General features: G+C 42.0%; 1 protein-coding gene across 1 annotated transcript in view; it reads left to right on the top strand.

Moving 5' to 3' along the window:
• The window catches only part of ERGIC1 (endoplasmic reticulum-golgi intermediate compartment 1), a 59,525-nt gene extending 41,340 nt beyond the window's left edge, over positions 1-18,185 (top strand). Inside the window, exons 6-10 of the mRNA XM_052816053.1 lie at positions 2,011-2,115; positions 6,118-6,178; positions 7,381-7,481; positions 10,220-10,342; positions 16,128-18,185. Coding sequence (XP_052672013.1) covers positions 2,011-2,115; positions 6,118-6,178; positions 7,381-7,481; positions 10,220-10,342; positions 16,128-16,235 — 498 coding nt within the window. The 3' untranslated portion in view covers positions 16,236-18,185. The remainder of the gene's footprint in view (positions 1-2,010; positions 2,116-6,117; positions 6,179-7,380; positions 7,482-10,219; positions 10,343-16,127) is intronic.
• The last annotated feature ends 1,957 nt before the right edge of the window (positions 18,186-20,142 follow it).

The raw sequence follows: 20,142 nt of genomic DNA, 5'->3' as shown, positions 1-20,142 counted from the left end.
GAATGTTCTCTAGTAGAGGGTGCCAGTGTAACAGAGAAGCGGCTCCATGCTGAGATGTTTGGAATACATGCATGCAGCCTCTGTGTGTGCTTTGTCGGGATGCTCCACTTCTGTCTCAAAGAATGAAAATCCAGGCCTGGAGGAGGCTCCTCTCTGGGATGGGTGTGTTCAGAATTGAATAATCTTGCTATGTAATGCTGGAGATGACTAGCTGGGGTGGGGGAGGCAGTGGTGGGGCCCACTGATGTCCTAAGAAAGGCACACCCTTTATTCACGCCTCCTCATGTACCACAGGCTACAAAATCCTACTTCCTTCTTTTCCTCCCAGGTCATGTTAAATCGCATCTAAAAATAACAGGCAGAACCTCTTACTGATTCTACGGCATAGAAAGGATTAGGGACTTAAAAAGAGGACGTTTCTTTCCTCGCCTCTAAGCCACCAAGATTACTGGCAGCTGAAAGTCCACAAAACTGGGAAAGGGCTTCTTGAAAGATAGTTCTTGTTCTGTTAATTCCCAAAGCAGAGAGCTGAAATACTTGAGGTTTTGTCTGCTAGATGCAGTGTGTTCTCACCAAAGCAACTCAAAAGGGGGTTGCTGTATGTGGCGGTGAGGAGCTCCTTTCACAGCCTAATCTGTGAAAGGCCACTAATTGCATTGTCTCATATAGCGGTTGGGACTGCTGTCAGACGTAGGGGACCTGACCCAGGACTTCTTGCTCTGAAAGCCTGAACCTCTCTTGTATGAGCTGAAAGTCTTCAGTCCCTTGGCAGAAATTGTACAGGCTTCTGTATGAGCTGGTATCTGGAGTGGGACATGGCCAGGCTTTGAAACTTGACCAAGGGTTGCACTTGGGTGTTATTCTCAAACCCGAAGAGGGAGGACAAGGTAACAGTGAGATGATTGTGTGTACTACTTACTGCAGAGTTATGACACAGCTTGTGTCCACACCTGAAAGTGTTCCCAGGAGTGCACCGCTGTTCCTCAAGTCATTTAAATTAGCTTTCCTGAAAGCACATGGAACCGACATGTGGCCTCCCGTGGCCCTGCTGGTGAGGTGTCTCTGCAGAGAGCACAATGGGCACCAGTTGTATAACCATCCTCCCACTCTTGTCTTAGGCTGTGTCAGATTGCTCCTCAGTGTTGCTTAATTTCCCAACCTTTTCTGGATAGGAAAAAATTCTTGCACCCTCCATAACAGTGATTGAGCTGAATCTGCTGAAAGACTTCATGGAGTAGGGCTAGTGACCTGAAAACTGTGTGCATGCTAGAGTGATCCTGTCAGAAGGACACCAGTGCTCGTTTTCTGTCTTGGAACTGAATCCTTAGGTGAAATCTGTATTTTTCAGAACTTTGTATTTCCCTCTGTTTAAAAAATTAAACCCAGAAAATCCTGTACTTGGAAGGGCTATTGCCAGGGCTAGAAGCTGAAGATCTAGCTTAGTTTGTATGGGAAGCCCCATTGGTTTTGGTGGTCTTTTTTCTCTTTTTTATAAAACTTATTCTTACGCACAATCTTCTCAAACGCTCGTGACCAGTACTACAATAAGAGTATATCCACAGCTTTCTCGGGTTGTTCTGCAGCAGTGGGCCCATTTACAAATGCGAGATGTGGGAGTAAAACATTAAGCAACTGTTTGTTGACTGTCAGAGACATGAATCTTATTTTAATAGGGATGAAAGACATAGCCTTAAGTGTTAGGAATCCCTGAAGTTGGGAATGATCCACTCATCACCTTCTAGTCAGCAGCAGTAGCAATGTGAGGGTGCCAGACTCTTGGGCTGTGGAATGTAACCGATCTCTGCTCTGTATGCGGTATGGTGGTGTTGGTCAAGTGCAGGAAGGTATTTCAGAGCCTTTCTCTGACATGCCAGAGGTTGTCCACTGCTAAGTAGATACAGCCTGCCAGGCTGGATGGATCCAGGCATTTCTGCTTCATATCACAGAGCCTAGCAATGCCTTGAGGGATAAAATGTGAAATCCTGTCTTCCTTGTCTTGACTAATTTTAGGTCCCTGGTAACTTTCACGTGTCAACACACAGTGCCACTGCGCAGCCTCAGAATCCTGACATGACTCATGTCATCCACAAGCTCTCATTTGGGGACAAGTTACAGGTGAGTTCTCTTCCCTGAAAATTCCCTGGCTCTAGGGGAATGAATGCAATTAGAGTGACTTTAATATTAGACACTTTGGTTTTATGGAAGGGCCATGTGCAGTCTGGGGAGGACGTAAGAAAGGACTGCCTGGGTAAGCAAGCCCATCCCTTGCATTCATGTAATGTACACTCAGTTCGGAAGAGTTCGCAAACTCTTTACATGCCACCACTTCAGGAAGGAGCAGTGTTTGGTCATAGAGTAACTTTGCTGTTTTCATCTGAAATTGAAAGTGCTTTTGGAAAACTACATGGCTATCTTCCTGCAGGGAGTAGAAATGAGAATTCATGGCTTTGCAAAATCCTATGCAGTACTGTTTTTGGTATTAATAGAGCAAAGAAATCTTGACTGTCTTTGCAGAGGAGCAGTGAGTATACTAAGGGAAGATGTGTGCTCACTACTGTCTTTACCATGGCACCAGTCAAGTTCTTTTTAATTCACTTCACTGTACTTGTATAGCAGACACCTATTAGTCAAATTTGTTCTATGAAACACAAGTTAGAACTGCCGGTTCCCTGCTGGGAAGAAGCAGAATGTGTGCACTTGCCCAGTGGATAGAGTTTCACCAGGTGTTGCAAGTTATGTAATAATTCCTGATTTCTCAATAAGGACAGATTACAGCACTTCTCTAGCCTACTTCCAAGGAGCTAGCATCATAGGTGGGAGTTATATATGTGCACACCCAGTTTGCGACTCACCCTAAACGTTGCTTACCCATAGTCTCTCTGTAATCTTCCTTCCTCAGCACAGACGTCTCATTAGTCTGCTTCTTGTACACCCACTTCCAAAACCCTTTTTCATGCTAACAAGTCTAAGCGTTGCTTTGTAGTCTTCTGATTCTGCTCCCGGCTTCTTTTAGGAAATATCTTGTGTGGGAACGCTGAAATATTAGCATATAAATAAGCTTGGCTTAATGTCTGTAAAGCACACTGAGATTATGAAAAATATTAGGTAAGTGCTAGTGGGGAGTTCTGCAGTTTGCGTGGGAAATCAGTGCTCTAAGGTAGCGTTCCCATTGTTTTATCATGGAGTCTTTGAGTAATGGAGCTGAAGTGCGAATCAGCATGAATGAGATGAGAAGCCTGGACAGTTGGGGGCAAAGGAGCAAGCGTCTTCAGTTCTGGTGGTAAGAAACCTGTCTAGCAAACATGTAGTTGGCTCCTGATTTGGACAAGTTCTGATTAGTATTTTCAAAGTTCAAAATAATTACTCATCATCTCCATACACAAGAGTGGAGCATGTAGGTGCTGCTGATCCTGTAGGCAAACACGAGTTCAGCAGCACAAATTAAAGAAGGATATGTTCACTAAACAGGTGCTACCAAGACTCAGCAAGCAGTGTAGAGAGCCAGCCAAGTATGGAGAGCTTTAAATCTATCTAGAAATACCTTTGAATATTTTGGGTTGTCTCTACCTGCTTTGATGTAATATATACTCATATTTCTTAAAGAGGGTGAGGAGCTTCTCATTCATGTCATGTGTTGGGAGTAAGTTTTTTGTAGATTGTTACCACCTCTGCCAGAATGGTCCACTAAGGTACATGCTGTGTTCTCCAGAAAAAACAGTCTGTTTGAAATAGAGATTTAAATCTCATCTGATATTGAATGACCTTCAGTTCCGCAACAGTAGTTCACGCACAATAGTGGCAGACTTTTTGTAGTTTTTTCCCTCATGTAGATGAGACCAAAATTCAAACCAGTGAGGTTCTTGCATGTCAGGTAACCCAGTAAAGAAAGAGATGTGGAAAGTAGGAGATTATACATTTTTAATCATTGAACTCTCCTGAGTGCTAGATCATTATGTTGAATAATCCTAGTTTTAACCTTGTGAGAGGTTTTGTCTTTCCTTGATAGTTGCCAGGTTGGAAGTTATTTTAGCCTGCTGTTGGACTCTGCCTGAGTTATATGTCCAGTTATATGTCTTTGCACTTGTTTGTAGAGGTTAAAGCCTAGGGTGTTCAAAGCCCTGGCAAACATCTTTTTGAGGTCCATGTTGCAGGAGAATAAAGCATTGCCACTGTTAAACCACTGACTAGACTCCTGTGCCACTACTCCAAGCACTAGATTTGGTTGTGGTAGTAGTACAGGGCAGTCCTGAGAACATCTGGCTGAACAGGCTTGCTTAAGTTTTCTGTTGCAAAGCAATTTTGTTACTGTGGCCAAAAGCTTACTCCTTGTTGAAGTCTCTCCAGGTACTTAACAAGGTACAAACAAGTATGTTCCCCCAAGGAACACACCTGTGCACTTTGTAGAGCAGAGATTAATTAGCAGTCTACGGACAGCAAGTATTGTAATGGGAGTCCAGAATATTCCACAATGAAAATCATAGTAAAATATCAGACTGGGAGTTACAAACGCCATCCGTGTTGCAAAGACAAGAGAGGCAGATGCACCAAAGGACCTGATGGCACAGAAACAGGCAGTTGTGGAGATATCTGGTGGCTTTGTCTGAGTGGAAGCTCTGTAACTCGCAGCTTTGCAAACTCACTGTGTAGAGAGATGCAGAGCAGACTACTTTTACATATAAACAGAAGTGTGGATGCTGGGGAGCCAAGGACAAGAATGTAAGTCCAAATATACAGGTACCTCACAGGATAGATACAGTTGTTTGCTGAGTAACCGCTCAAATATTTACTAGTAGAGTGTTTGAAGTGGACCTTAAAGTCTGTGGCCCAGATATGCTACAAGAGACTGACTTCTCAGCTGTATCAAGAATGGAACATAATACCATAGCCCAGTCCGGGGGCTTCTCTTTCTTCGTACGCTTTTTACAATGAGTAAAGAATATGTACAGTCTGTAGTTTGGAAATGGTGGGTGTTATGTAAAATATTTGAAATGCTAGCAGACTGAAAGGCACTGTAGAAGGCTCAGCTGTTGCTTTTGCTCTGTGCTTGTTACCAGCACCTTGCCAGTTGAACTTGCTGATGATTTTGTCTCTCTAGAATTTCCTTTCTCAGGAGAGAAACAGGCTCCATTGCTGCTTCCTCGAAACAATCATCCACTCTGTAGCATTCAGAATAGGTAAACAGCCATTAGGATGAGAAAAAATACATCCACATGCTATCAGTTGTTGAGAGGGTCTGGGAAGAAGATTGCATTGCCCTGTTAATGAGGTGAAACTCTCACACCCATGACCAAATACTTCTTCCAAACTCTTCTTCCCTGTTGTCTGGCTTAAGGTCAGGAATTCTAGGTTGTGGACTTATTTGTCCTTTCTGTATGGCTTACTGTAAATTATGTGAATGATGCAACCTCTAATCTACAGCTGTTGCTGTGGGGTTTTCCCTGTCTAGAGAGTTCACAAATCAATTATTCTGTTGGTGAACATCAGACTCCAGATCATAGTATGTGGAAGGCATGGGATGGAAATCCTGTTATTCTGGGCAAACAGATACTTGCATGCCTGGGACCAGCTGCAGGAAAAGCTGTATGGATGGCAGTGCTGGCATGTGTCCTTTCCATCTCCGAGGGTATAATGTGCATGGTGTGAAAGCTGGGCTAATGAGTTAAAGCTGTGCAAGCCCAACTGTTCTGACATGAGCTACCTTTACAGGAGTAAACCTGTAGTTTTATCCTGTCGTTGAGTTTTAACCTATATATGACTCCCATTTATTTCCCTTTCAGCCTGATAAATGAATTTCACAGTTAACTATGCAAAGCTCTTGTGAAATTTCATTGTGAGATATTTCCTAACTGGCCTCTTCCAACTGCAACTCCTTTAGCTTTGGAGTGGTTTTGGAGTTTAATTTTGTAAGATGTTGTGAAATCAACTTTTTTACTTGGAACCAACCTCTCTGGTGATGGTCACTGAAAGATATTTCAAGTCATCTTTTACTGGGTTGAGGCTTTGTTTTCGGAAAGGTTGAATCAGGCTGATCTCCTTGTTACGGGATAGGATAGGGAAGCAAAGATCAAGAGTACCAAGTCAGAGCATAGTTTCTTCATAAGCCTTTTTGCTTTCCAGGTCCATAATGTTCACGGAGCATTCAATGCCTTGGAGGGAGCAGACAAACTCAGCTCAAATCGTATGTATTCTTGGTGATTACAGGTCTTAGCTGCTCTCTGCAGGAGGGAAAACGGGGCCATTCATGCAACACTGGTGTATCCAGAAGTCTTTAATTTGCCTCTTTAACCAAAATGATCCAGACATTGCTGACTGAAATCTCCATTTTCTCCAGTACCATAGAGAAGGCTTAGCCCAAAAAGTCCTTTGCAGCCCTTCTGCAACCTGGACATTGTCTCCAGCTCTGTTATGACCAACTCAGAATTATTGAGTTTTTTATCCATATCCTATTGCTATAGCTTCCTTTTGCTGCTGTCACCACCACCAGAACTTTTCTTTGTTCTTGTGTTGCAAGTTAGGTCTTACCTTAAGTTCTACTCTGTGGCTAGAAGGATAGACATTTTCATTGCCCTTCTTCATGACCAGCAACACAAAAAGAAATTTCCAGTGCATGCTACAATTCAGCATAGTTTTTCTCCTTCAAGTGTTCAGGCTCCCACAGGATATCAGTCTAGTCCAGTTCTTGGAACAAAATTTCTATGGCTGTTCCTGAAGCTAAACAGTTATGTTTTGTTTTCTTTTTCTCCAGGAGCCAAATGTCAGTGTGTTACACTTGGCTAAAGGATCCTGCAGAGAAATCATTTAGAATTCTGTTTTAGAACTGTTTCAGCAGACATGAAAAATGGCACAAGCCATTTAAATCATGAAAAAAACTAATTAATAATTGTTAAGCAGCTCTAGGATAAGGAAGAAGAGAAAGAAAGAAAGATGGGTACACAAGAAATGGTACTACACAGGTTGTGATGCCTCAGCTTTTTCTGTCAAAAGAAGCTCAGTGAGCTGCAGCTCTAACCTTAGCTGGTTCTTGATTTAACCAGGACAGCTTTTTATGGTGCTGATAAGTCTTATCACTTATAGTTGCAAGGAGTTAGGAAGGTTCAAGTGACCCAAACTCATGTCAGTAGGTTGTGGTACTACAGAAGTCTTAGAATGGTGGGCAGGTTCTGGCATCATCCAACTACCTTACAAAGTTTTGTACAAAGGACATAAATGTAGGATGTGAAATTGTCACTTTGTCACAGAACCTGAGATAAGGAGGAGGGAGACTTTTCTGTGACTTACTTGTTTTAGTTGAGTTTGCACATTTACTTTAAAATGTTGTGTAGGCTATGATTCCTTTCTCTGAATGCTAATGTATACTTTCCTTTCCTTTCTTGATCACAGCTCTTGCATCTCATGATTACATACTGAAGATAGTCCCAACGGTGTATGAAGACATGAGTGGCAAGCAGCGATACTCATACCAGTATACTGTAGCAAATAAGGTAAAGAAGCAGGTAGTTCTCAGAGAAGCTCCTCATTGCAGCCCAGTGGATGCATGGAGGATCTTCAGTCATCATTCCTCCTCCCTTTTGCTCCTCTGCTCTGCAGCCATGTACATTTGTTTGTAGGTGAGCAGTAGCCTCTGCTGGGGGAAGGAGGAACTGAAGCTCTTCAGAGTGGGGCTTCCTGTTGCTCCTGGTGCTGGTGTTTACCAGGGTTGGGATTGTGAGGGCTTGTCAGAGCAGGTGGTGGTATTGTTTTAATTCTAGAGATAGGTATTCTTACTCTGAACTTTATCATATGTCAGTTTAACTGATCTAAATTTCTATAAATTGTGTGGAAGTTTTTTACATGCTGCAGGAGCTCTTGTGATTTGTGTCAAGATGCATCTGGATGGAAACTGCAATCCAACTGAACATACAAAATGGCGCTTACCTGTGGTTTTATTAATAAAACAGTCTCAATTGCGATGGATGTATCAGACAAATAAGTTAGCAGAGTTTTTAGCTTTTTACAAGTGTTGATTTCAGATATTAAGCCATTGAACCTGCAGCAGCAAATATGTACTAGTTGACTATTTCACAATGCCTACTTTATGATATATTTATAATTCTTAAATTAATTTACATTAAGTGTGAAGATATTTGTATTTTAATAATACAATGTATTGAACTTTTTTTTAAAAAAAAAAAAAGACCCTATTTACTTTTTAAGGTAAAAAGCCTCTTTCAATTTAAAATGATTTGCCAGTCAGGTGCTAAAGGAAAGTCCAGAATCTCTTTATAATATCTAATTACTGCTAGTTTGCTATAACTGAGAATCAAGCACGCGCTCTCATGGACTAGTTCTTAGATTAACATTCCTGTCTAGTGACTTTTGGGCTTGCTTGTACAGTGTGTCCCAATGATTTGGATGTCTCCCTCTATTCAGATTACAATGTATTTGTTCTGCTTAATGTCACAACTGTTGTTCTGATAAGAGTCTTGCGATGCAAGTTCTGAAAGTAATTTGGCAAATAGACAGCAGGAGCTTTTGACACTTCTGTGAGCATGGTTGCAAATTGGGGCGCTCAGCCAAGACTGACTCATTAGGGCAGGATTGCTGGTGGGGAAAAGGGGAGAGGAAAGAAAAAATGAGGTCAGTTCTATCAAAACTGAAGTCCAGAGAAACAGTGCTGCCTTTGCGTTTTCTTCTCATTAAAAATAAAAATTCTCTTATCGGTGCTTTAGTCCTTGACTGCCATACTGATTGGTGGGAAACAGAAATTGGAAGCCATTGGAATCGTCTGGCACAGATTGACTAGTATGAAGAGGTGAATAGAGTCTTAAATGTGGACTGTCTGTCTCCTCTCCCCTTTTATCTTCCAGACCCTACGTTTCCTCACTTCCCCAGATAGCCACTGTCCCAAGATACGCTGCAGAAGTTTGGCAATAAGAGCCCTGAAAATATTATGACTAGGGGCTTCAGCCGCATTCTGCTTCTCTTGTCATCCATGGATAAACAACTACATAGAAGGAAATTTGGGATTTATATGAGATTAATGAAGGAAATAGATGCTGTTTCACTAGCTCCCTCTGAGCTCACAGAGAGTAAAATAATCTTTTTTGTATCATGCTCATGGGTGTCCTATTGCTTTTCCTTTCTTCAACTTTCTGAAGTATTTGAGGTTGTCTTTGCCTCTGCTCTGAAGAATTAAAACAGAAGAGGTCATCTGAGTTGGCAGGGATGTCATAGGGCTAAAGAAGGGAAGAGCAGCTGGGTAAAGAGGTAGTGTGTGCCATGCCGGTGCTGATGGCTCTCGCTGGATTGCTGAGTCCTCAGCCTGCTTTTCTTTGATTTTTCTTCAGTCTGTCAAGATAAATGTCCTGATCATTGAAAATAGATATATATTTCTACTGAAAGCACAGAGAAAATATTAGCTCAAAAAGATGTGACTTTTGATACTAAGTTGATGTTAGTATCTGTTCTACATCGGCATTGTGCAGTATGTCTTGTTGGGGTGTTGTCCTGTGCCTGATTGATTGCACTGTACCTGTTAGTAAAGAAATGGATTAAGGGAGATTATCACTGGCAATCTGAAGATGTCTCTCCCGAACCAGCCTGGAATATTTTTTGAACCTTTGCCAATATTTTTCTGGATACAGTTTCCTTTTGGCTTTCAGCATGATTTTTAAACATGGTTTAAACATGGCTTTATGTGATTCATACTGAGTGGGCAAAGCATTCACATTGTTGGTCCCAATGCGAAGGGCGCCTTACAGACGGGAGCTGCTGCTTGCTATTCTGAGTGTGTGGACAAGAAGGCATTTTCAGGTTCTTGCAAACTAAATTCTGTTTGATGAATATCCCAGTATACGATTTACGTACTGACAGTACAGAAACTTCACCTGCAACCACCTAGAGACTGCTTGTATTTCAGTAGAGCAGATCTAAGCTAGAGAAATCAATGACACCCTTTCTATTTACTTCTGTAATTTTGAATGAAGGTGAGAGTAAGCACCATTACTCTCTGTTCCCAGCTATATCATTATCAGACTGTAAAGAACTTATTTTCCTATTTGATAAGGATGGGGGCTGGGCAGTCACACAGGAATTAACTGTTTGCTTCTTTCAGTCTGATCATTAGTACAAAACAGTGGAGTAAGGGCCAGATCCACAGAAGCAGTTTTGTTGGAGACACTCTTACCTGGAATGAGATTGCTTACATTTTCTGCCATTTTCCCCCCACTTTCTTTTCTAGGAGTATGTAGCCTACAGTCACACTGGCCGCATTATCCCAGCTATCTGGTTTCGCTACGATTTGAGCCCCATCACAGTGAAATACACAGAGAGGCGACAGCCTTTGTACAGGTTTATCACATCGGTGAGTTACACTAAACCTCTAATTCTCCCTTTTTCTGCCTGCCTTTCGTTTCTGTTCTGAGCCTTTCTTGTCAAGAAGAATTGAATTTCTGCTTCAGAGCATTGTGACGTGATTGAAATAAAGCGGTACATCATCACAATTGTACTGAAGTATAAGTGAGGTAACTGGTAAGCCCTATGCTCTGACAATTTTATTTAATAGCTAGGCACAAGAAGAAAGAAAATTATCCTATTCCAGAAGTGCCAGGCTCTGTCTAGGCAGGATGGGCACTATTGCAACATGTCAGAAACTTGGAAGTAAAGCTAATGTGGTATGCAGTAATGCATGCTGCAATAAACCGTCTCTCTAAGGGTGAGCTCTAACTTGCAGAGAATGCAGGGCAGTTGTTTTACTCAGTACTGCTGCTTGGCTTAATACAAGTATGCCAGTTCCAGATATTTACTCCTCGGTAGAAGTGGAGAAGAGCTGCATTATCAGATTCCAGAGGTGTTTTCCTGACGTGTTATGTTTTGATCTATCCAAATAACATGCTGCAGTACTGATCTCAGCATCTGTAACAAAGCTGTACTGTCCAAACTGCTAGTTAGGCAAAGAGCTATTTAAAGATCTTCCAGAACTTTAAAAAATGTGTCCTGAGGGAGTTGGCTTAAAATTTAAGCTGCAGTCTGCTGTGCCAGTGAGGCATGGTAGAATGTGAAGTAGTTGATAAATTGGCTGGAATTAAGACCTTGGATTTTGATTTTTAAACTGTTTGAATATTTTAATTGGAAGTAACCTAAACAGTGTGGCTGTTTTGCACTTAAAGATTTTGATTTTGCAGCTTCTGATAAACACCAAGTTCCCTTCACTTAACTTTGGAAATTCATGTGATCTCTAGGATACACAAATACCAAGAGAAAGTGACTTCAAGCAAAATCCAAATGTCATGGTTTAAGACCTTCTCTTCTTAGCATGTCTGTTTGGTTTCAAAACGTAATCCTAAAAAAGGTCAAACATCAGCATTTTATGACTTGGCGTCTCATACTGCCTCTGCTTCTTTCCCTAACAATATGCTCTCATAGGTTTCTTACACATCTTGTTGGGGGTGAGGCTGTGGAAGTGTTTTTAACAGGAAACAGTGTTTGGAAATTATTGATAGCTGGCATTATTCTTTGTCATGTCCATTGGTAGCATTTACTGCTGATATGCCATTGTATGCATATAAATGGTATCTTTGTTGAATTTGATACCTTGCTTCAGAGTTTACATGAGGAGTGTACAGGAAAGGCTTTCCTCACTGGTTGCCACAATGACCTTTTGGATTTGAGATGGCCCCAGCTAGAATTTTGTCCCATCCTGTCTGTAAAGTTAGCCAGGCATGTGCTGGCTGCTAGACTGCTGAAGAGTTTTACAGTTGATTTTTGTCTACTTTTGTTTGGTCTGTTAAATGGCTATAGTCTCAAGCAGCTCACTTGGGGCCACTCCAATTGAATGTCCTTCCTATGGAGATGTGTGGATGACACTGATATCTGCAGTAGCTGTTAAGCAGTATGTCAGACAGGTGTGCCAGACCCTTGTCAGACATGGCTGACTTAGAGGCAGATCCTTATTACAGATGCTGTGACAATCAGTCTGGACCATCTGGCCCTGGTACAGATGACCTGCTCTTGCTGTCATTTAGGCTAGGAGTGTTTTACAATAGGGCAGCCTTGGCTGTGTATGTGCTACACTTAAAGCTTTACAGTGCTTAAGGTGGCATTGAAAAGGTTGGAGTGGGGGAGCAGTGCTGCAGAGGATCGAAACACCTTTTGTCCTAGGTTTCCTTGCCCTGTTTTGATGACATGATCTGTTCCATTGTCCTTTCCACTGCTTTAGCCCCTTCCTGTATCTCCAACGTGGCCTTTTGCATCACAGTTGCTCTGGAGACCAGTTAGTGGTGATCAGCACTGGGCTGAGGTCCAGACAGAGATTGTGCTGGGGCATCTGGAGTCATTGCCGAATGGGGCTGGCCATGGAAAGCATGAGCTTTTTCTGGGTGGCAGCTGCTTAATTTAAAAACTACAAGAGGGGCTCTGGGGTAGGGCGGGATCACCTGTGACTTCTTTTAATGAGCAGATTGTTTACTAGGGCACCTGTGCGGCTTTCAGTAAATTTAAATGTGTCCCAGGGAATCGGGAGGATCCTGTGGACTTGAAAGAGACTTTAGGGGAGAAACTGTGTCGATGTTGGAGGGAAGAATACACTGTGGAGGAACGATCCCATGTGGAGAGATCAGATGAGAGAGGGGTGTTGCCTGTTCAGCAGAGAGCCAAAGGAATCTCATTCTGCTGCTGGGAAGGTTAACTGATGCTCTTTGTTAGTAATGAGTTTGCCCCCAAAAAACTTCAGTGCCGCCAAGAGCAGCATTATAGCACCATAGCAGTGTTCCCAGGTCTTCTGTGTTCCAAACAGACCCACTCTAACTCATGCCTGCTCCTTGGGTTTTTGTGGTATACAGAACTATCCTAGTTTTCTGTACCATGGGAGAGGTGCTTCCTGTGCAGGACAAAAGGCATTGGTTTAGCATAGACTTTACTTTACGTGTCATGCTTCAAAAAATTCAGTACTAACTAAGATTTTGTATTGCTTATGGGTCAGTGCTGCCACTGTCACTGTGCTGTGAATTTGCCATGGATCCAGGGGTTAACCACAGACACTTCACATAGCGTTAAACACAGTAGATTTTGCCTGTTAAACTGTACTGCTTAAAATCAAGGCATCTCCCCATAAAGAGAAGCCGTTCATGGCCTCGTGGTTGAGGTTATGGAGCAAGGGGGAAAGTTTCACTGCTGAAAATTTATGAGTTCCTGTGAGTGGCCAAACTGAAAGAAGGTTTTATCATGAGGTCAGCCTAGGGGCTGGGAGGGGAGAGCAGGCAGAAAACAAGCCAAATTTCTGCTGAAGCATTCAATATCCAAAGAAAAAATACAATTTTTTTTCCTGATAGGAGAGGACTCATCTGCCCTCTAGGTGTGAAAAAAGTTAAACTGGAAATAATGGGGGGGAAAGGGTTGCAGGGAGAATTATTTCAGCCATGGGACCTGTTACCCACAGGTATCATAGACTCAGTCCCGTGCCGTTTTTAAAACCAAGACAGTGGTGTTCTACAAGATATGCTGCAGGTCAGCCAGAAATCTCTGGGTGGGATTCTGTAGCTTACCTTACTAGGAATTACCTGGCTGTCCTACTGGTCCCCTCTGTCCTTGAAGGTAATTTTCAGATTTTAAGACATCCCAGAGGTCCACAGTCATGTATCTGACACTTGCCTTTCTGTCATTTTGCTTGCAGCCTTGCCTCCTCCTACATATCCACTTGTGTTTTCCTTTAGGCTTCAGCCTGCATCCCAGCCACTATCCTATAATCATATCCTGTTCAAAACCCTCATGTGTACCCCACATTGCATGGTCTCTCACTGCTGTATTTATTACACTTCTATGTTTCTTTCTCTTCCTCCTTTAATGGTTGGGCCCGAGTCAAACTGTAACCTCAGCAAGCCAAATGCAGATCATTCCCAGTATAAAACTCCATTAAATATAAATAAGTGCATGATGCCTAGCTTCCTTCAGTGCTGCTAAGGAGCAAAGCTCCATACGTATTAGAACTGTGATGATAAAGAAACACAGTGGTGCAGCTTCTGTGCTGGCTTAGAGATCAACCCTGGTGCTGCCTTTTTTTTGTCGCAACGAAACAAGAGGGCTGTGTGCGTGCTGGGAGGCAGGCTCCAAGCGAATGCCAGGTGTGTGTGACTCATAAACTCTCAGCAGTAGAGAGCTGTGCAGATGAATATATATTTTTTTTCTACTCCCCACCCCCTTGCGCTGCTGCACTGAAATCAGATTTTCCTACCATATGATGCAAAATCTTAGTGTTGGATGGTTTTTCTGTTATTTGCGGTACAACATCTCCTGTCAGCTGAGCTGCTGTGTACTGAAATAACCCAACTCCATTGCGGTCATTTTCCCTGAAAAGTCACCCTGCGTCATGCTCCGAGGGATAGCACGGAGGGGGGCAGAGGGGGCAGGAGCTGGACTTGTCCCCTAAAAATACTAACTTTGCCTCAGGCTGGTGCTCTGGTTTTTGAAGCCTTTATCTGCTGGAATGCCAACTGTCCTGCAAAAGCCGTGTTTACTGCAGCTCCTCATTTCACCGAGCTCACTAAACGCATATATCCTGGTTATAAATACGCATGTAAATGAGTGCTTTATTTCTTGCTGCCTTCGCTCAACATTAATGAACTGTTTGTTCTGTTGGCATTCTAACTCCCTGCTAACCTGAATGCTGCTGCTGTTAAGTTACTCTTTTGTCTGTAACTTTGCCCATGGGGTGTAGTGCTCTATGGGAGAAGAGACAGGGCACGGTAGGTCTAGTGTGGCGCTGGTTCCCTTCTGTGGCAGTTGTATTGCATTTCCCTGATACCCTGCTATGTTGGCTTACTGATTTTGGGTTCCTCTCACTCTCTTGGCTTTTAGCTCACAGCAAAATCCCCCTTTTCCTAGGCAAGCCCTTCTCAGGAGATAAGCTCTGTATCTTGTCCCCTTCTCACTGACCTGGTGTCTCTTACTCTCACAGCCACCTAATCCTACGGAACGCAAAAGACCAAATTAAAAGAGCATCACAGTTATGAAGTCAAAAATGTGGGAGTTAAGAAATGCCAGGTCCTGTGTAATTGTAACTTGGCTGTTAAATGTTATTAGGTTACTTTATTGTGTGTCATACTTTCCATGTGAACCCTGCCTTGTGCAGCGTGCAGGGTGGGGTGACACCCTGTGAGCAGCGTTTCTTCCCATCCTACAGTATTTGACTGCTGCCTTGTTACTAGCAGGTGGTTTGTATTAACCTGGTCCTGAGTACAAGTCATACGTATCCACAGGGACTCCGAGATGGCTATTGTCATGGTATTGAACCCTTCAAATGTGTTTTCCTTCACAGTTTCCCTGGGAGGCAAGTTTGGCATTGTCCCCATTTCATAGATAAGGGAATTGAAGCAATGTGTTGCAAAGTCCATAACTGGTGCCCCCTGATTTTGGGTGCTCCGAGCCAAGATTTGACAAGTCAGAATACTTTTGTGTTTTTCTAGCACTTGAGAACTGAAGTAGGCTGTTACGCTAATCAGGAGATTAATTTTTTCCCTAACTCTGTTCTTGAAAATGATCATGTTTTTACTGGTTTTTAAATAATTCAACCTGAGACATCTTGCATGGAAAACTTTGGCCCACAAAGAGTTAAGTTGGCAGTGCTTTTGTAAGCAGCACTTGTAATGGAAAGTGTTAGACAGACTTAGCTGTAGGTGTCACTGGTAGCTAGGTTTCTCTGTTAGTCACTGTCCTTCACATGCTATTTAAGTGTCTTTTGCCTGTTTGCAAATGCTGTATCTTGTGAAATAGGGAAAAGACTGCAAGGCCGTGGTATTTATAATAGAAAACAGTAGTAGGAAGATATGAGCAACAGAGAGCTTCTACAAAACTTTGTTAGGTGGAGTTTAGCCCAGAAAGGAACAGCATTCATGCTGTACGCTCCTAGGAGCTGGGATTTATGATTGGCTCAGGCTATGATGAGTTCAGGATAGCACTAAGTTATTCCACTGTAGGGAATGGTTTTCCTGAATGATTGTCATGTAATTACGTCCCCGGTACTGTTACCCCGTTCTTGGTATGCTTCCAGAAAATGCCCTAACAGTAGGCAATAATATCCTTCCCCCCCAGTTTCAAGCTGTGTAAAAGTTTTCCTCACCACTGACAAACCTGTTTCCTCTCTCTCTACATTTCAGATATGTGCCATCATTGGAGGAACATTTACTGTAGCTGGGATCCTTGACTCCTGCATTTTCACAGCATCAGAGGCCTGGAAGAAGATCCAGCTGGGGAAAATGCAGTAGCAGTGAAACTCTACCCTAGTCTCCAAGGACAGGAGCAAAGATTGAGAAATCTACCACTACCTGTTTTTGTCTTTATTTTCTATTTGATTGAATCAGTAAGTTTTTCTCTAATCAGGCCATTCAGTGAAGACGTGTTCAACAAATGAAAGAAATCTCCATGCATTTCAGAGCTCTGAGAGTGAAAAATCAATGGAATCAGGGCGTGGATTTCGATTCTCTCCCCCCAGAAAGAGAGGTTGAAATGCCATATATGAAACACACCGTCAGATCTAAGTAAGGATGACAGTCTGTTTTCTGGGAGGGTCCTATGGCAGTATACAAACTAGGTAGTAGATTGCAAAGAGTTGAACTGTCTTGTGGCACTTCTTGGAATTCCGTTGGATTTGCATGATTAGACAATCGACTTTTGTATATGGCAAAATTGTACATTAGGAAGAAATTCCACCCGTGGTGCCAAAAAGGTGATGTATCTGTTGGTGAGGAATGGAAAGTGTTAGTCCCCATAGCAAACTTTATAGAGACAGAGGGCAGAAATAACATCAAGAAATGTTTTGTGCTTTTATTGAAAGCTCTTTTGTTCAGGTATGACCTTTCTAATGAAATGAGCAAACGAGAAGAGGAAGCTTTCCCCTAGCTACCTTTTCCTGGGTAATCTGTGATCCACGCAGTGGAGGGCCTTTCTTTTACTCTGGATGTAAGGATGTAAAAGTGGTTTCATTTCTTCCCAGAAACTGAATATCCAGTCTTGTGTTTACAGGTGGCATGAAGTAAAAACCAAACTGAGCAACACAGTTTTATGTGGCCTTTGCTTTGAAAGGGAATAGTTGTCTTTACAGCATTAGCTTTTATTCTTTCTTACATTTTTTTAAACACAGACCACCCAACAGTCTGGATTCTGCACTTCTGCTTTATTATTTTTATTATTGTTGTTATTTTGAAAAGGGGTTGTATATTCTATGTGCAGAAGAATGGTGCAGTCTTCTGGGTGGATAAGCACAGCTTACTGTCTTGCTTTGTGTGTGTATATTGAATACACCTGTCAAACACAGGAAGTCTGTCTTTTCAGGGTTTAAGGTGCCTCCCTTTGACTTTAAAAGTCAATCGGGCATCTTTTCTGAGCCCTAGACTGACACTGTTCACCCACAGGTACACCAGTAGCAGGGCAGGCATTGCCACAAGCTGGCCCCTGCTAGTGGTTGTTTTGTTTTATTACTTAAAATGGTACCTGAGCTTCCATGCCCATTCATTCAAGCCTTGTCTTCTGGGGCCTCCAGTAAATGGAGGTGTGAGGGGAAAACTACTGCCAGGTGTGGCTTGCATGTAATGGTAGACATGAGTTCACTAAAATTAGACTGATAACCACCAGCGCATTTTCCATAGCCTCCTAAATGTTCCTTGAGTAGTAACAGTCTCTGCATGCTTTCTAAATGTCTGAGCTGAGGATACACAAATTTTAAGTGTTCCAGGATGGATAAAAATCATAAAATAAAAATCTTTAACTCAATCAATGCTGTAAATTCTAAGACGGGTGCAGGATTTCTCTTGGATAATATCTACTGCCCACTGCCCTTTCCTGGAGGCAAAAGTATCCAAACATTATGTTGTAATAATATGAATCTTTGAATATTCAGTGTTAATGCTAGAGTCAGATGCATTTCAAAAGTATTCCTAATACATATCTGTTGAAATTGTCTCATTGCTTTGGAAGTAGGGAAGGTAGCCAGTTTTATCCACACACCAAAAAAAAGAAGCCAACCACCCTCGCCCTGCTGTCCTCTGCCCTGTAGTGACTTCGGACAAATTACAGCATTGGAATTTTTCCCTGTTCTTATTACGGACTGATTGTTATTACTTTAGGTGTAAACTGGATTGTGTAACTTCCTGTATCTGTTAATGTATGGATAGATTTTATACATTTTTTTCCATTTACAAAAATCAACTTGAAAATGAGATGCTTGTCTTCATTTCGGTGCGTGCGTCCGTGTGCCTGCGAGGGGTACCTGCTGGATGGTGGCAGCTGCCCGGTGGGAGCCGGGATTTTCCATTGCAATTGTTGGCCGAAGGATTTCCTCTAATCCACTGTGACCAGATGAAGCTTACAGCAAAAAATGTCCTAGTTTTTTCTCTTGAATTGGTTGCATCTTAGCTCACAGCTTGTGAACCCAGTGATTACTGGGATTACAAGGATGTGATTTTCAATATCTTGGCAGTGCATCCTGAGCTGTGCAAGAGATGATCTTTGTAGCGCAGTGGATTGTACTGTTAGTTTTCTGAAGTTTCTTCCCTCGTACAATTTCTTTGACACAAACGAGCAAAGCTGGTTGCAGATTCCTGTTTGTGCCTGGTGTGTTATTTCTGCCTTTCTCCTTCTCCCCGTCCTCTGTCTGAATTAAGTGCTGCCTTCTGTGCAGTCCAGGCCAGTTCTCTAAACCAGACCAGTGAAATTGTTTGGCTTTTTTTGGAAATAACAGATGCATACTTCAGTGTGCCCGCTTTCTCTGCCAAAATGTCCACTGCAATAACCTAATAAATCACATTTTTTTTTGCTAGATGTGGAAACCAAATTGTGCTCAAGTTCTGGCAAAACTGCTGAAGAAACAGTCCGCACCTTAGTTCTCTAAACCAGGTCTAAGCTTTTGAGTACTGCCAAGCCAAGGCTACCTTCTGGGGCTGCTGTAAGTTGTGGCGAGCTTGTCCTTCAGGTGTGGCTGGCTTGGGTCATGTAATGATGCTGCATCATGTGTTTACAGAAGAATCTGCTCTTCATCTCCAAATGTGAAAGCGAGGTAGTTACTGTTATAGCAGTCCTGCCCCGTGCATACATGTCTCATTAGATTTCACTTTTATTTTCAAACACTTTCTAGAAGATAAATAAGCTTAGTTATGCTTTTAAACATCAGTGCAAACAAAAATAATTTCAAGCCATAGTGGAAGAAAAACCATCGATTGTAGGTGTTCATTCGTATTCCTGACTTTGCTCTTTCAAGTCAGTATTTTGACAGAAGTATTTGTGGTTTTCCAAGAAAGACATCCCTGTAGGAAGTAAAATATTTAGAACTTGTATATATTCCAGTTTAAATAAGTCCCTCTAAAGCTACGCTTCATCATACAGTGAGAACTTGTGGCGTAGGATGCTTTGCAATGGTGGAGTTAAAATTTTTAGCTCTAGGGAAAGCTGTGCTTAGGTATATTCTAGGCATTATGTGGACTGCTGAAGATTAATTTAAAAAAAAAAAAATGGAAATGGGATAAGAAATGGAAGACATGCAATTGTGAATGTTTGATTTATCAAATACTTGCATTCAACTACTGCTCTGTAAAAAGTGAAATCTGCAGTGTAGATGGTAATGTCTGTAGTTAATTTCTGAATATTTCTCATTTAAAGTTGTTTTTTATTTGTGTGATACACAAACTGTTCGGGCTGAAAAAGACTGTGATGACTGTCTGCTTTAGAATCATCATTTGAAGTTTCAGATGACATATGTCCATTTCTCAATAGTCCTTGGAAGAAGGGAGAGAGGGGCAGACCAGGGAGGACGTAGTCCTGTAGTATGTTATGGCGATGTTTAAAGCACAAATCTTTTGCATTTTTACAGTGGAGATTATTAAGGAGTTCTGGCATTTCCCTTTTAATTTGCAACCTTATGTTAATAAAATATTAGCCTTTTTAGTTCTATAATTAAAAATAAAACTCTTGTGTGTTTTGATTGGCTTCTTGTTGCACTACTATTGCAAAATCAATCTAAAAGGGCTTTTTTCTTTTGTTTTTAATTATTATTTCAGTGAACTAAGCGTTATCGCACAATGAAATCACTGTAAGCCAGGTCACTGTGTAGAAAGTTAACACGAGGTTCTTTTGTAATCAGCACTGAGTCATGTCTGGACATTCAGTGCTTGGTTTTGAACA

Source organism: Harpia harpyja, chromosome 20, assembly GCF_026419915.1.
Source record: "Harpia harpyja isolate bHarHar1 chromosome 20, bHarHar1 primary haplotype, whole genome shotgun sequence".
NCBI classification, from domain to species: domain Eukaryota; kingdom Metazoa; phylum Chordata; class Aves; order Accipitriformes; family Accipitridae; genus Harpia; species Harpia harpyja.
The sequence above is the reverse complement of the archived record's forward strand: the minus strand, read 5'-3'. Positions and strand labels throughout refer to the sequence as shown.